We start from the raw sequence: 17,873 nt of genomic DNA, 5'->3' as shown, positions 1-17,873 counted from the left end.
TCCACCACTTTCTCTGGCAGCGCATTCCATACATGGTCTACCCTCTGCGTGAAAAAGTTGCCTCTTAGGTCCCTTTTAAATTTTTCCCTTCTCACCCTAAACCTCTGCCATCTAGTTCTAGACTTCTCAACCTGGGGAAAAGAGCTTGTCTATTTACCCTATCCATGCCCCTTATGATTTTATAAACCTCTATAAGACCACCCCTCAGCCTCCGACGCTCCAGAGAAAACAGTCCCAGCCTATTCAACGTCTCCCTATAGTTCAAATCCTCCAACCCTGGCAACATCCTTGTAAATCTTTCCTGAACAATTTCAGGTTTCACAGCATCCTTCTGATTGGAAGGAGACCAGAATCTTTAGCATCTGCTCCACTTAGTCTTTCAACCTTCTTCTTTCAACAGCATAAAAACAATCACTTTTCCCAGACCCTTCAGTGCTGAATATGTGTCCAATCAGACTTGAAATGTAACCTCTGTTCTCTCTTTACAGGTGCTGCCAACACTGCTGAGTTTCTTCAGAATTTTGTTTTTATTTTAATCTGAAACATCCACAGTACTTTCCTTTTATTCGGCCAGCAAAGCTTGGGAGAATAAATTCTTGCTTTTGAAAACTTTGGATTTAAGTGGTATTTTGTTTGGACACCTTTTGAGTGACGGATTGAGACCTACTGTCATGGTGCCATCTTTAAAGTGCATGTGATGGAGTTATGTCATTTTGCGCTGTGTTTGACCTTTCGAATTATACCATTTCGCTTCATCTCATTCAGTTGCACTTGAACCTTCTCCTGAATGTGCACACTATAGTTCCTTGTAGGATCAATGAATGGGGTTATATCTCCTTAGGATGCAATGTCACATCATCCTTAAAATTGCTGATTCCAACAAAACTGTTGCAATATAGGTGTTGAAGCGTGTTGACTTCTGGTTTTGCCATAACATGGTCTGTTCTGCCGTGCTGGGTGTAATTTTGAACTCATGAATTATGAGTATACTAAGATCTGTGAATACAGAGCTCTGCTGTGTTGAGCAATTAGTATCTACCAGCTAGAGGGATATTGGGAAACTAAGGTGCTTGCATATTAACACTACAATGTGATATTGACAATGCATGGAACTCGTGATTGCTGAGGTATATGTCTTCCAGGATGCTTGGCAGTAAAATGTTAGCGCCAGTTCCTTTTGTTGATTTTGGCTTTAGTGTGTATTGACCTATCTTTTCAGGACAAATTATATTAATAATTGTAAAAGGTTAGTACTCCTTCTATTGTTGGTATGGTGTGCACGTTTAATAACATGGAAATTTTGGTTGACTCTGAACCTCATTGAGGTGTTTTTGTTTGTGCTTGTGCATTTTGTTAACAATATCCTTGCTGACATTGTTGTGGAGTTACACCAACTTGTTGGTCGCCTTTGTTTTGTTCTGGTCTCTGACTTGGTCTTTGGAACTACTTTAATGAGCCTCTCTGACAGTCTCTCTTCAGAAAAATCATTCATGACTTTTGCTGAGGCATCTTCCAATAATCTATTCAGCAAACTGGAATTGCTTGTGTAAGACATGAGTTGGAATCTGTTAACTATTAAGTTAATTCTTACCTTGGATTTGTCTTCAAGAACCTTCTAGATTTTATCTGGATCTTTCTGATCATCAATGAAAAGCCCAGATGTGTTACTTCTTTGATCCATCCTTGCGAGTGACGAGCAAGATTTTTAGCGCTCTTTTCTTGGGATCATCTATCATTTGATGTGTAAGATAGAACTGCATACATTATTTGAACAGTTATAATTCAGTAAGGCTGTCACTGGATACCCAATCATAATGAGGTTTCTACTATCTATAATTCCATTTTAAAAATATTGGCCTGTATCGCCTTAAACCGTAAGATCTTGACTTTGCATAAGTGGAAATACAACGTTGTTCTTTCCTTAATGATACTTTCTTTGCAGCTGTTGTTACAAGAGATTATTACTTTTGTATCAACTATCAGAAATAAAGGGTTCCAATCTTCCAGTTTTTCTTATTACAGTGCAGTGGCTTTGTATTTCAGCTCAAGAATGCATTTACACCTTTTTGTTTTAAGTAATGCAATCTTAAATTTATTTTATAGTGAAAGAACTTTTATCCTACTCAAAAGAAATGATCTTTGTTTTCTTAGTCATAAGTATCCTATCTATAGATCTGCATAGTTTTCTTTATTCTTAGAAATAGATGCTGCTCAAGAGTGAGCAACTCTCCTTTTGTCCAAATTCTCTGTCCAAAACTGTTGTGCTGTTGGTCTTTACTTAGTTTTGCAAATGTCTATCACCAGGAAATTGGAGTATTTTTTATAGACAGCCCTTGGTGCCACCTGGAGTGACTTTGTCTCCAATAGGTTCTATTAGGTAATGCAGCAATGCTTGTTATCTCCCATATGAAATTAAGCATAGGTATTATGGTGTTGAAGAATCAACAAATATTTGTTACACAAACTATTATTTACAAACATATATCCCCAAGCATACAAGTGTCTGGGCTAATATCAGCCTATTAGGTTACAATTGAGAAACATGCTTTCAGTATAGTGTCATACTTAAAAGTGATCAGAGGTAAGATAAAATAAGAGTTCCATCAGTTCACACACCATCCTGCATGTTTCTTAAGGGCATACTGACCATAAGACATCACTCAACACACAGAATCACAGCATGGGAAGAGACCTAGTGGCCTATTGCCTTCATGACAGTTTTTCAAAAAGTTATTGTAATTGTTCTACTCTCTGAGTCTTTCACCATAGTCATGCATTTATTTTTGTTCTTAAGTACATATCCAATGTATTTTAGACAATCACTGTTGAAGTTGCATCTACCATTCTTTCAGACTGTGCATTACAGATCATAACACAGATTCAAGTAACAAATTTGAATCTTCACCTTGAGTGAAAAATTAAATCCATCAATTAAATATTACAAACTGAAACACATCTTTATTATCCTTGGCTACTTCTGAAAGAAAATTGCCTCAAATGTTTTATTTGCATCTCAGTTTACTAAGCCATACCAAGAAAATATTTTTAGTAATTAAATATTTAGCTCCATAATTTTTTTGCTATATTGCTTTTTACAAGTTCTTGAGATTTCAGTGCCCTTCATTTAAACACTACCATAATACGCAATTTTCTCAAAATAAAACTGTATTAAAATACTTCAGCTCTCAAATCTCAGAATTGTGCATCATAGTAAACACAGCCAAATCATAAGATAATATAGTTGATTTTACAATGAATTCTTCCTGTACAATTTGCAGAATTGGGTCATAGAGTCATAGAGATGTACAGCACGAAAACAGACCCTTCGGTCCAACCCGTCCATGCCGACCAGATATCCGAACCCAATCGAGTCCCGCCTTCCACCACCCGGTCCATATCCCTCCAAGCCCTTCCTATTCATATACTCATCCAAATGCCTTTTAAATGTTGCAATTGTACCAGCCTCTAGCCTATTCAACCACTCCCTGTAGCTCAAATCCTCCAACCCTGGCAACTTCCTTGTAAATCTTTTCTGAACCCTTTCAAGTTTCACAACAATTTTCCGATAGGAAGGAGACCAGAATTGCACATAATATTCCAACAGTGGCCTAACCAATGACCTCCCAACTCTTGTACTCAATACTCTGACCAGTAAAGGAAAGCATACCAAATGCCGCCTTCTCAATCCTATCTACCTGCGACTCCACTTTCAAGGAACTGTGAACCTGCACTCCAAGGTCTCTTTGTTCAGCAACACTCCCTATGACCTTACCATTAAGTGTATAAATCCTGCTAAGATTTGCTTTCCCAAAATGCAGCACCTCACGTTTATCTAAATTAAACTCCATCTGCTAATTCTCAGCCTACCGGCCAATCTGATCAAGATCCCGTTGTAATCTGAGGTAACCTCCTTCGCTGTCCACTACCTCCAATTTTGGTGTCATCTACAAACTTACTGGCGACACCTCTTAAGCTCACATCCAAATTATTTGCATAAATGATGAAAAATAGTGGACCCAGCACTGATCCTTGTGGCACTCTACCGGTCACAGGCTTCCAGTCTGAAAAACAACTCTCCATCACCATCCTCTGTCTTCTACCTTTTAGCCAGTTCTGTAATCAAATGATTAGTTCTCCCTGTATTCCGTGAGATCTAACCTTACTAACCAGTCTCCCATGGTTAGTAATTACCGAACACCTAATTGTCGAACACCTAACTGAAGTCCATTTAGAATCATATCTACCGCTCTGCCCTCATCAATCCTCTGTTACTTCTTCACAAAACTCAATCAAGTTTGTGAGACATGATTTCCCACACACAAAGCCATGTTGACTATCCCTAATCAGTCCTTGCCTTTCCAAATACATGTACATCCTGTCCCTCAGGATTCCCTCCAACAACTTGGCCACCACCGATGTCAGGCTCACTGGTTTGTAAACCGGTGGAGTGCCGCAGGGATTGGTGCTGGGTCCACTACTTTTCATCATGTATATAAATGATTTGCATGTGAGCATAAGAGATACAGTTAATAAGTTTGCAGATGAAGCTAAAATTGGAAGTGTAGTGGACAGCGAAGAAGCTTACCTCAGATTACAACGGGATCTTGATCAGATGGGCTAATGGGCAGAGAAGTGGCAGATGGAGTTTAATTTAGATAAATGTGAGGTGCTGCATTTTGGGAAAGCAAATCTTAGCAAATCTTAGTAATGTCCTAGGGAGTGTTGCTGAACAAAGAGACCTTGGAGTGCAGGTTCATAGCTCCTTGAAAGTGGAGTCGCAGGTTGATAGGATAGTGAAGAAGGTGTTTGGTATGCTTTCCTTTATTGGTCAAGAGTATTGAGTACAGGAGTTGGGAGGTTATGTTACAGCTGTACAGGACATTGGTTAGGCCACTGTTGATAAAGTATTTTCCCTGGGGTGTTGGAGTCCAGAACCAGAGGACATAGGTTTAGAGTGAGAGGGAAAAGCTATAAAAGCGACCTAAGGGACAACCTTTTCACTCAGATGGTGGTATGTGTATGGAATGAGCTGCCAGAGTAAGTGGTAGAGGCTGGTACAATTGCAACATTTAAAAGACATCTGGATAGGTATATGAATAGGAAGGATTTGGAGGGATATGGGCCAGGTGCTGGCATGTGGGACTAGATTGGGTTAGGATATCTGGTCTGCATGGATGAATTGGACCGAAGGGTCTGTTTCCGTGCTGTACATCTCTATGACTCTAAGTTTTGCACCTTCTCTCGTAGGTACATCCACATACTGAATCAGAAAATCTTCCTCTCCATCTAAACCCTTAACACTCTGGCAGTCCCAGTCTCTGTTTGGAAAGTTGAAATCTCCTATCATAACCACCCTATTATTCTTACAGATAACTGAGATCTCCTTCCATATTTGTTTCTCAATTTCCCTCTTAGTATTAGGGGGTCTGTATAGATTCAGGATCAGTTCCTGTGGATTGGAGGGTGGCTAATGTTGTCCCACTTTTTAAGAAAGGAGGGAGAGAGAAAACAGAGAATTATACACCAGTTAGTCTGACCTCAGTGGTGGGAAAAGTGCTGGAGTCAATTATAAAGGACGAAATTACGACACATCTGGATAGCAGTAACAGGATAGGTCAGAGTCAGCAGAGATTTATGAAGGGGAAATCATGCTTGACTAATCTTCTGGAATTTTTTGAGGATGTAACTCTGAAGATGGACAAGGGAGATCCAGTGGGTGTAGCATACCTAGACTTTCAGAAAGCCTTTGATAAAGTCCCAAATAGGAGGTTAGTGAGCAAAATTAGGGCACATGGTATTAGGGGATGGATTGAAAATTGGTTGGCTGACAGGAAACAAAGAGTAGTGATATTCGGCTCCCTTTCGAAATGGCAGGTGGTGACCAGTGGTGTGCCGCAGGGATCAGTGCTGGACCGCTGCTTTTTACAATGTACATTAATGATATAGATGAAGGTATTAGAAGTAATATTATCAATTTTGCTGATGACAGAGCTGGGTGGCAGGGTGAAATGTGAGGAGGATGTTAGGAGAATACAGGGTAACCTGGACAGGCTAGGTGAGTGGACGGATGCACGGCAGATGCAGTTTAATATGGATAAATGTGTGGTTATCCACTTTGGTGGCAAGAACAGGAAGGCAGATTACTACCTAAATGGAGTCAAGTTAGGTAAAGGAACGGTACAACGAGATCTAGGTGTTCTTGTACATCAGTCAATGAAGGCAAGCATGCAGGTACAGCAGGCAGTGAAGAAAGCTAATAGCGTGCTGGCCTTCCTAACAAGAGGAATTGAGTATAGAAGCAAAGAGGCTCTTCTGCAGCTGTACCAGGCCCTGGTGAGACCACACCTGGAGTATTGTGCGCAGTTTGGGTCTCCAAATTTGAGGAAAGACATTCTGGCTATTGAGGGAGTGAAGCATAGGTTTACGAGGTCAATTCCCAGAATGGCGGGACTATCTTACGTTGAAAGATTGGAGCGACTGGGCTTGTATACGCTTGAGTTTAGAAGGCTGAGAGGGGATCTAATTGAGAAGTATAAGATTATTAAAGGATTGGACACTCTGGAGGCAGGAAGCAAGTTTCTGCTGATGGGTGAGTCCCGAACCAGAGGACAGAGTTTAAAATAAGGGGTACGCTACTTAGAACAGAGTTGAGGAGAAACCTCTTCACCCATAAAGTGGTGGGTGTGTGGAATGCTCTGCCCCAGAAGGCTGTGGAGGTCAAGTCTCTGGATACTTTCAAGAAAGAGTTGGATAGAGCCCTTAAGGATAGTGGAATCAAGGGTTATGGGGATAAGGCAGGAACAGGATACTGATTGAGGATGATCAGCCATGATCATAATGAATGGTGGTGCTGGCTCGAAGGGCAGAATGGCCTACTCCTGCACCTATTGTCTGTTGTCTAATACAATCCCAATAAGGTGATCATCCCATTCTTATTTCTCGGTTCCACCCAAATAACTTCCCTGGATGTATTTCTGGGAATATCCTCCCTCAGTACAGCTGTAATGCTATCCCTTATCAAAAAAGCCACTCCCCCTCCTCTGTTGCCTCCCTTTCTGTCCTTCCTGTAGCATTTGTATCCTGGAACATTAAGCTGCCAGTCCTGTCCATCCCTGAGCCATGTTTATGTAATTGCTATGACATCCCATTCCCATGTTCTGAACCATGCCCTAGTTCATCTGACTTCCCTCTTAGGCCTCTTGCATTGAAATAAATGCAGTTTAATTTATCAGTCCTACCTTGTTCTCTGCTTTGTCCCTGCCTGCCCTGACTGTTTGACTCGCTTCTGTTCTCAACTGTACCGGTCTGAGATTGATCTCTTTCCTCACTATCTCCCTCGGTCCTACCCCCTACTTTTCTAGTTTAAATCCTCCAAAGCAGCTCTAGCAAATCTCCCTGCCAGTATATTGGTCCCCTTCCAATTTAGGTGCAATCCGTCCTTCTTGTACAGTGACTTCTACCCCAAAAGAGATTCCAATGATCCAAAAATGTGAAGCCTTCTCCCATATACCAGCTTCTCAGCCATGCATTCATCTGCTCTATCCTCTATTCCTGCCCTCACTAGCTCGTAGCACCAGGAGTAATACAGATATTACTACTCTTGAGGACCTCATTTTTAAATTCCTACCTAACTCTCTGTATTCTCCCTTCAGAATCTCAACCTTTTCCCTTCCTATGTCATTGGTTCCAATGTGTACAATGACTTCCTGTTGGGCCCTCTCCCCTTTGAGAACATTCTGCACCGTCTCTGAGACATCCTTGATCCTGGCACCAGGGAAGCAACACACCATTCTGAATTTTTCGCTACTGGTCACAGAAACGTCTGTCTGTACCTCGGACTGGAGAGTCCCTTAACACAATTGATCTCTTGGAACCCGACGTACCCCTCATTGCATTAGAAGCAGTCTCAATACCAGAAACTTGACTGTTTGTTCTACGTTCCCCTAAGAATCCATCACCCCCTACATTTTGCAAAGCAGCATACATGTTTGAAATGGGGATAGCCACAGAAGACTCCTGCACTACCTGCCTACCTCTCTTCTTTCCTGGAGTTAGGCAATCTGTGTGACTGTATCTGAGACTTTTTCCCCCTCCTATAACTGCAATCCATTATGTTCCCTTGCTCTTGTAAATTCTTTATTGCCTCCAACTGACTCTCCAACCGATCCATTTGATCTGACAGGTTTCAAAACCAACGGCATTTATTGCAGATATAATCCTCAGTAACACGTAAACTCTCCCTAAACTCCCACATCCGACAAGAAGAGCATATCACCCTAAAGGCCCGTTCACATATTCCTCTTATTTTCCTATTCCACACTTTGTAAAAGTATTCTAAAGAAATGCAGAGGACTTTTCCAGATTCCTGCCCCATCACTTAAGTAGCATGGCAAAAAACAGATTTTCTAGCCATTATCTGCTAAAAGTGGAGACAGTGTTACACTTTTTATCCTTCAAACACTTTCACCAACAGGATTTGCCAAGTACAAAATGCTACTGTTAAGTTAGAAATTATTTGTCTCTTCCAATCTATTTATTAAGCGATAATTACTTCTCGCTCCTCTTTATCTTAAAATTTAGTAATTCATAATTCTCCCTAAGTTGCATGAACTTCATATTTTACCACTTCACTTAAGTCTCTCAGAAATCACCTGCTGCCTCCTTTAGTTTGGAGATGTCCCCTTCCTTTTGCTTCATCATCAAAATTTAATAATCAATCAATGTAGCATTCAACTACCAACATGCAATTAATCTGGAAAGCATCCAGTGACCTCTCCACTACCCATGAAGTTACATTTTCTTTAATGCTGTCTGTCTTAATGTTTTCAACAAGCCTCTCATGCAGCACCTTAACAAATACCTTCTGAAATTCAGTATTTATGTACACCACAATTGGATTATCCAAACACTGATTTATTCTTAAGAAATGAAGTAGTAAAGAAAAATCTGCCCAATTGAATTTCATTCTTGCTGCTTGATTAGTCCATGCCTTTGTAAGTTTTCAATAAATTCATCTCATATTATGGACTCTTTAAGTTGCCAGCAGCAAAGTAAGACTAAGTACTTTCCTGGCATATCCCCAAGTGGAGGCAATTGTTAGGAAAATTCCTGTTTTAAATATTTTATTGGCCATCAGTATTCCTGAATACTTGTTGCTCTTTTAAGGAGTGTTTATATCGCTTATTTCATACAGATTTACTAAAAATGTTGCAATTATATAATGTGGATTGCACAACTAGAGTCTAAAATTGGAATTGGTCTGAGGCTACCTGAATAAGTTAGCTATCTTTTCAGTTCAGTGCCAAGTTATTTAGTGGTAAAAGTTCAACATCTGGGATGAAAACTTTGTGAGTAGTAACCGACTGTTCATTGATATTGCCAACAGCTGGATGCCAATAAATAGAGTGGGTAATATTAACTCCATACCATCCATTACTACTGCTTTCACCATTGATATTGATTGCAACTGAAAGTTGAAGTGTTAACTGTTAATAGTAATTAATTTCCAATCTATACAGCTATCAAATAACCTATCAATTTAATTATGTGAAAATGTTTATGATTTTCTTTTAAATTTATTATTCTTTTATTAATCTAATAGAAAATGTGCAAATTAATTTCTCAAAACTCTCTCCCCTTTTTTTAAGGTACCTGAACCATGTACGTACTGCTACATCCCAGGATCTTGCTGGAGGCTACACCTCTTCACTTGCATGTTATCGTGCCCTGCAAGATGCATTTAGTGGACTTTTCTGGCAGTCAAGCTAGCGTGATGAACAGCAGGATTCTCAAAGGTAGCCATTGGATTGTTACCAAGAACTTCAACAGCCATAAGGAAAACTAACAGCCATACCACAGCTGAATGGAAAATTGACTCACAGCCAGGGAAGTTGAATTTGGACAGCTGTTTGGAGACGGCAGCTGATAAACTCAAAGATTAGCATTTTCTATTTGCAAGCAGTGTATTGGGATCCACTTACAGGAAGAAGGAGATGCAGGCGAAATACTTATCACAGATGGTATGCATCATTTAACAATACTTGAAAGTTGAGGAAGCATAAGTGTTCCTCAGCACAACCAAAGATGATATCCTTGGGCTCAGTAATGATGTTTGTATGGGGTAAAGCTAAAAGGTCCTGTGCTTGTCCAGTCAAGTTGTCAAAATTTTCATTTAATTTGAATAAAATGTATTAATACCTTTTTACCTTCTGATTATTTTCATTCACTTCAAAATGAATTACAACAACTTTGGAAGAGAATATATATATATGTGAAAGACTAAAATTTACTTCATTTGTTTTATTGAAAGATCTTAAAATGTTACTCCCTTTATCATAAATGAGTTGAATTATCTTGCTTAAAAGTTTAAAATTATCTTGCTGCTCTTGTGCAACGGTTTGAGATGTTGTTATTCATGGTCGTTCCATATCAATTATTCAAATAGATTTACCTGAAATGTTGTCCAAAGGAATTTAAGTTGCATTATTTTGTTTAGATGTGTTCAGCTCAGTTATGCTATTCACATCTTGAATGTTTGATTGAGTTGTAAAAGCTTATTATAGTTTGATCCTAAATGCACTGTGCATCTTTACATTGATTATAGTTGTCAACAGAAATCAGCTACTGCTGTTTTCCTAGGTTTGCTGATATTCCTGAGCAATGATCTGTCAAAAGCAAGTGCTGCAGATTTTACAAATTCTTAGCCTAGTTGCTGAGGGTTGGACTGAAGTTTTGTGCAGTTGCCGAATGGGAAAATGGAACAACTGCAAAATTAAATTTGCTTTTTGAATTAAATAATCTTTTTATTTTGTCCCAACAAAATGCCTCAGTCTTTAATGTCCACTTTGGCATTATTGTGGCATTTTCCATATTTTACCTAATCAACATGTGCATTCAAGTGGCATTGACAGAGCCTGTTTCCATGCCTTATAAAACTCTGAGACATTGAACAAAGATGGCAATAAATGTGTTTATGTGCATGTGCATATTTGTGTACTTATTTCTATGAAAACTTGTCCCTTTTATGAGGTGATTAATATTTGTAATCATTGCTTCAACAGAATTGTTAGTTTACTTACTGATTGAAAACCTGAAAATAAGATGAGGGTTCATCAGGGGCCTTCCCCGTTGCATGGAGTTGATTTCTTGCCTGATAACAAATGCTTTAGTCCACCTTCCTATCAATGTATCTGTCTTTAACAGTGTTAATCTCATCCATTACCTTCCTTTTCATCTCCTGTGAAAGATTCCATTACTTTGTAATAGATGGATTATGGCGACTCAGCAGATCAGTGCATTTGTCAAAACCCTTGATAGAATAGATTGTCAGATTGAAATGGATTTGATAATTCTCTTTCTCAATTTCCAAGAGAAGAAACAATCTGTTCAGACACTGTCTATAGGTAAAATCCAGATTACTTTTCCCCTGTCTGTAGACCCTGTGGAATGGTATGATCAGGCGTAGCTTGTGCAGATTAGAATTGGCAACTCTGATTGGACAAACTCCTGTAGATTCAGTCACATCACATCCACAACATGTGAAACTTAATAGGAAGTCCATTACTTGAACCTTCAGTGAATTTAAGGACACTGGTCTTAACCAGTAGGAAGTTTCACAGTTTCAGTAGGAAGTTTCACAGTTTTCTGGGAAGTAGTACCCACAATAAAGATCAGCTGTAAGCATTCAATATTAATTTTATTTCATATTTTTGAATTATTTTGTAAGCAGTAGCTAGGGAAAGATTGCTGTACTAGTAGCTGGGGTAACAGCTAAGGGAGAGGTAACATCTCTCAGGTGGCTTTGCCATACTGTTTGGAGTGGCTCATCCTATACTGGTCCCCTTCTGCATTCAGTTTTCACCTGTGACTCCCAAGTAGTTGTTAGCATGTGACAGTGCCACAACCCATTAAAATGCTTTGATGAACAGGACAAACGGTGAGATCAGTCATCCAATTTCCTTATCTCAATGTCATAGGTATTTGTAACCATGGCATGTGAAGACTGATTCTGGTGGATGAAACCAGTTCATAGTCCAATGATGTTGAAGGTGTATCAACACTGTGTTACAGAACATGAGGAGCTCAACAGCACTCAGATGATGCCTTGCTCACCCACAGCAACTGGATCTGTTGCTGGCTGTCTAGCCTCATCTTCTTTTTGGATAAAGTTAGGTCAAGGGAGTGAGGTTGACGATGTGCAACTTCTTTTCCATTTTATATCTGCCCATCAGAATTCCATGGCAATGGACATGTGATGTCACAGATATCAATTCACTGGGAGCTGTAGGAGTGAACCTAAACATAGATAGCTGTAGCCATTGCATTATCCTTCTCTGGGAGGGAGCGAAACAGAAACCAGACAGCCTTCTGTACAGGCCATTTTAGGTTCACACTGCTCACCTCCCTGGTATGAGGAAGGAGCTAGAAAAGATGACTTAATTATTGCTTCCCCCTCCCTGGCTCCACACTGCAGCTAGCAGGCATCCCATCAATGTGGTTGTAAGTCAATCTGAGAAAAAGCAAGTACAGGTAACAACAGTCGACCTTTGTGCATGAAACATTATATCCTCGTGCACAATGTCAGACTAACTAGCTGCAATTTTCAGATCACTGTCCTCAGTGAAACTAGTCTACCGGAGGAGGGTCAGCTCAAGGAAACCTATGTAAGTTACACATTATTTTGGTGTGACTCTAGAAAAGAACACATAACTGGTATGGATTTTATTGCCATAAATCATCTAGTCAGTAAGTTCAATTGCCTCTCAAGAGTGTTAATGATTGTCTGATGGTGCAGAAATTCTCTCTACATAGTAACAGGCAAGCAACTTTGTGCAACCCTAATGGAGAAAAGGATAAATTTTATAATTATCTCCGATCCTTGATTGCTACCGTGGCACTGTCAGGCAAACCAATTATTCTTGGTGACTGGTGCAGGAGTTCATCTAGATCTCGAGTGTGGCAAAGGGTTATAGGTACAATCAGGGTTTGTTATTTTACTTGCACTGCTCTCCTCTTGCTGATGTATCCTTAATGTGAACTACTATATTAATTACCATAGTTTTCTGCCTCCTTAATCACAAAAGCATTGGGTGAAGCCCCATCCTATGTGCTGACATCTAATTGACATCAGGCAGAATGTGTGTGTAATAAAAACCATGTGCAGCACTAACTGCTGTACTGACTACTGTCTTCTCACTTCAAAGCTAAAATCAAGATCTGTCCACCAAGACGCCACCAGGGCAATCAAGGAATTTAGTCATATGCAGACCCAAAGACTGGAAGAGACTTCACAATGCTCTGAAATTTATTTATGGATTCCTATCATTACCAATTCTCAGCACCAATGGTCAACACTGCTTACTGGAAAAGCCCAAAATAGTAAAAAAATGGACCATCATTCAAAAGCAATAAACTGTTCTCTTGATGATCCTCCCATGCTGAGAGAGATAACAAACTTCTGTGTAGTGGCAATGATCCAGGAGCTGATGGTATTCCAACTGCGTTCTCAGTCACAAAATAGACACTCTCAGTCAATGTGAGAGCAAGAGTATGAAGCTATCCACTTGCACTAGCAGAAAAGAATTCCCCAATCTTGGGATAATGAGATATCTCAATTCTCCTCAGTGATACCAAGATCTTTGCCATAATCCTTACAGGGTTAACCAGCTTATGAAAAGAAATGCTAAGAACAAAACGTAACCTGTGACAGGTTTGATGTTCTGGCTAAGGCTTTTGACACAGGCAGAAGTGAGGGTCTTTGAAAGCCAATAATGAAATTCAACTATTCTGAGAAATTTATCAGAATACTTCAACTGTTCCATACCACCTGGATGATGAGACGTCAGATCCAGGGTCAGAAACCAACGCCATTAAAAATGGCTTTATCCTGGTGTCAAACCTTAATCCTTAGATATTTAATCCAGAGAGGTTAGCTGAAGTGAGGGAAGAGATTAGGTTCATGATGGACAATGACATGATTAGGGGCAGCACGGTGGCTCAGTGGTTAGCACTGCTGCCTCACAGCAGCAGGGTCCCACGTTCGATTCTGGCCTTGGGCACCTGTCTGTGTAGAGTTTGCACATTCTCCCCGTGTCTGCATGGGTTTCCTCCGGGTGCTCCGGTTTCCTCCCACAGTCACAAAGATGTGCAGGTCAGGTGAATTGGCCATGCTATATTGCCCATAGTGTTGGGTGCATTCGTCAGAGGGTCTGGGTGGGTTGCTCTTCGGAGGGTCGATGCAGACTTGTTGGCCCGACGGGCCTGTTTCCACACTGTCGGGAGTCTAATCTAATCTAAACCAAGTAACTAGGGTTTACCCAACATGACTTTGCAAAAACTGTATTGATTATTGCAAAGTCAGTGTTGTAACAGAAGTGGACAAATATCCTGTGCTGAGATTGGAGGACTGGGTTCAACAAAAATTGACTTGCTAAAAAGACATTGGCAAGGTGCATTGACATACAGAACCACAATGAAGAAAAAATCAGCTTTTGAAACACCAGATGGAATTTATTAATGTAAAATCATGCTGTTTAGAATGAAAAAAGCATCAGATACATTTCAATGATTAATGAATGAAGTCATTTAAGGACTGCGTAATGTGTTTACATTGAGTATAGTTTTTAGTATTTACACCATTTGACTGAGCTATTTGATCAGCTGCAAAGAGCAGTTTGATTATAAGTGAATTTGCCAAAGCAAAAGTGATTGAGTTACACAAGGCCAGATAGCACCAAAAGAAGTGAAAGATAGGGCTTTTTTTGGATTTCCTATGCCTAGTGTATAATGTGAATTTTTGTGTTATGTTAACGTGTGTAGTTTATCACACATGTCCTGAACTTCAGAACTGTCATTTTATGTTTAACAAATTTGCTGAAAGGGCTTGGCACAAGAGTGTCAAAATGCATTTGAAAACTGTGCCAACAACCACATCAATTTTAGTCATGCCGAACTATGAGAAGCCATTCAAACAGGCTGTTGATGTAAGTGACTTCAGTTTGCAGGTTATTTCCCGAACCCCCAGGTACCTTCCCCTGCAATCGAAAAAGATGCAAAACCTGCCGGTACACCACCCCCTCACCTCCATCCATAGCCCCAAACAGTCCTTCCAGGTGAGACAGAGATTCACCTGCCTCTCTTCCAACCTAGTTTATGCATCAGATACTCCCAGTGTGGTCTTCTCTACATCAGGGAGACCAAATGTAAACTTAGGGAATGATTCACCTAGAATTGCAGCCAGGTCCGAAGGGGTCGACTGGATCTCTCAGTCACCACCCATTTCAATTCCCCCTCCAATTCCCTTTCCGACATGACCATCCTTGGCCTCCTCCATTACCAAAATGAACCACAGCGCAAAGTGGAGGAACCACACCTCATCTTCTGCCTGGGCAATCTACAGCCCAGAGAACTGAACATTGAGTTCTCCAATTTCAAATAGCCTCCCTCCCCATCCCCTAACTCCATTCCCAGCCCCTCCTCATGCCTTTCACTGCTCCCTGCTACCAACTGGATTAATTCCTCCCATTGACCAACTAGGTCATACCCTCTACCTGTTTTCACCTATCCCCACCACCCCCTTTATCTGCAGCTCACCCACACCCATCCCCAGTCCTGAAGAAGGGTTACACCAGAAACATTGACTTCTCCGCCTCCCTGGCTTGCTGTGTTCTTCCAGCCTCCTGCTTGTCTATTTTGGATTTCAGCATCTGCAGTTTTTTTTGTCTCTATTTTACTGCAAAAAACAGGATTAAACAGACTGTCAATTATTTTTCAATGAAACTGACCAAATATCAGCAAAATTATCCAACAATTCAGAAGACATCTAATGCTGTTACCACCACTCAATCCCCCACTATCAACATCGTTGGGGTTACATTGACCAGAAACTCAACAGGACTCACCACATAGACACACAGCTACAAGAGCAGGTCAGAGGCTAGGAATACTGTGGCGATCCTCACCTCCTGCCTACCTAAAGACTATCTATTATCTATGAAGTATTCCCTTTTTGCCCAAATTAGTGCAACTCCAGTAACACTCAAGAAGCTTAATGCCATCCAGGACAAAACAGCCTACTTGATTGGCAGCACATCCACAAACTGCTGCCTCACAGCGCCAGAGACCCGGGTTCAATTCCCGCCTCAGGTGACTGACTGTGTGGAGTTTGCATGTTCTCCCCGTGTCTGCGTGGGTTTCCTCCGGGTGCTCCGGTTTCCTCCCACAGTCACAAAGATGTGCAGGGCCAGGTGAATTGGCCATACTAAATTGCCCGTAGTGTTAGGTAAAGGGTAAATGTAGGGGTATGGGTGGGTTTCGCTTCGGCGGGTCGGTGTGGACTTGTTGGGCCGAAGGGCCTGTTTCCACACTGTAATGTAATCTAATCTAATCTAAACATCCAATCCCTCCACCTCTGACATTCAGTAGCAGCATTGTGTACTGTTTACAAGATGCACGGCACACCAAGGATCCTGAGACAGCACCTTTTCAACCCTCAACCACTTCTATTTAGAAGGACAAGGGCAGCAGATACATGGGAACTTCACCACCTGCAAGTTTTCATCCACTTACCATCCTGAGTTGGAAATAGACAGCCATTCTTTTCATTGTCACTGGGTCAAAACCTTGGAATTCCATTCTTAAGGGAATAGTGAGTCAACCAAGAGTATGTGGATTGCAGCAGTTCAAGTGGGCAGCTTACCACCACTTTCTCAAGGTCAACTAAGGGAGGGCAATAAAAAATGCAGGCCAGCCAGCAATGCTCACGTCCCATGATTGAATTTAAAAAAACTTTGAATCTAATTTTGGCTCTACATTATTTGAAAAATATATCAGCAACAATTTGGATAAAACTGCATTTCAGATAGACAACAATCCCTTGATTTTCTTGGGGAAAAAAATCAAGGGCAGTATGGTGGCTCAGTGGTTAGTATTGCTGCCTCACAACACCAGAGACCCAGGTTCGATTCCGACCTCAGGCACCTGTGTGGAATTTGCACGTTCTCCCCGTGTCTGGGTCGGTTTTCGCTGGGTGCTCTGATTTCTTCCCACAGTCCAAAAATGTGCAAGGTGGATTGACTATGCTAAATTGTCCATAATGTTTGGGGATGAGTAGTTTAGGTGCATTAGCCAAAGGACATTCAGGGTTACAGGGATAAGGTAGGGGGATGGGTTAGGGTGGGATGCTTTTCAGAGGGTTGGTATGGACTTGTTGGGCCAAATGGCCTGTTCCCACACTGTAGGGGTTCTATGATGAAAAGAACCTTAATAATTGGAGTTTAATTCTCAAACAATATAATTTGTGAAATGTTCATGTGCCTGATAAAGAAAATGGTATAGAGGATGCTTTATTAAGAGTACATATGAAGGATAGTGTGTGGTGCCTATGGACATATGTAAAATATGGTTGTTTTGTAATGTGTTGTATCTTTAATGTCAGTACACAACTGTTAACGTGCCATAGAAGTAGTGTTAAGATAATCTTGATGGGTAGTGAAAATTACTCAAAGATACATTTCGATTCTTCTGGGTGGCTGGTGTTGATGTAAAATGTGTTACTTAAAATGTTTTAAGAATTTGGATTTTGAACTAATGGCATGTAGATTTTGCTGTGAGGACGTTTCATGATTAACATGTCAGTATTTTTGAAGCATTGAGTTTTTTTCAAAAACCAGCATGAGAGAGGGAGTCATTGAAGCGTTAATGGGAATTTGTTGGCATTGGGCATCAAATTATGATTGTCTCAACAGAGTTTAGAAAGATCAAGAATTTTTTTTTGGTGGGGGGGGGGGGGGGTAAGTTACCCAGAGCTTAGAAAACCTTTGTGTTTTCAGTTCATTAACGTTATGTTGAAGTTGAATGAAAAATAAATTGTCATA

At 40.6% G+C, this 17,873-nt stretch overlaps 1 protein-coding gene across 1 annotated transcript in view; it reads left to right on the top strand.

Annotated features, from left to right (window-relative positions):
- Positions 1-10,983, top strand: part of mnat1 (MNAT1 component of CDK activating kinase) — a 171,936-nt gene extending 160,953 nt beyond the window's left edge. Inside the window, exon 8 of the mRNA XM_043697252.1 lies at positions 9,648-10,983. Coding sequence (XP_043553187.1) covers positions 9,648-9,768 — 121 coding nt within the window. The 3' untranslated portion in view covers positions 9,769-10,983. The remainder of the gene's footprint in view (positions 1-9,647) is intronic.
- The last annotated feature ends 6,890 nt before the right edge of the window (positions 10,984-17,873 follow it).

The sequence above is a fragment of the Chiloscyllium plagiosum genome, chromosome 10 (assembly GCF_004010195.1).
Source record: "Chiloscyllium plagiosum isolate BGI_BamShark_2017 chromosome 10, ASM401019v2, whole genome shotgun sequence".
Taxonomy (NCBI): domain Eukaryota; kingdom Metazoa; phylum Chordata; class Chondrichthyes; order Orectolobiformes; family Hemiscylliidae; genus Chiloscyllium; species Chiloscyllium plagiosum.
Note: the sequence above shows the minus strand (reverse complement) of the source record. Positions and strands in the feature narration are given on the sequence as shown.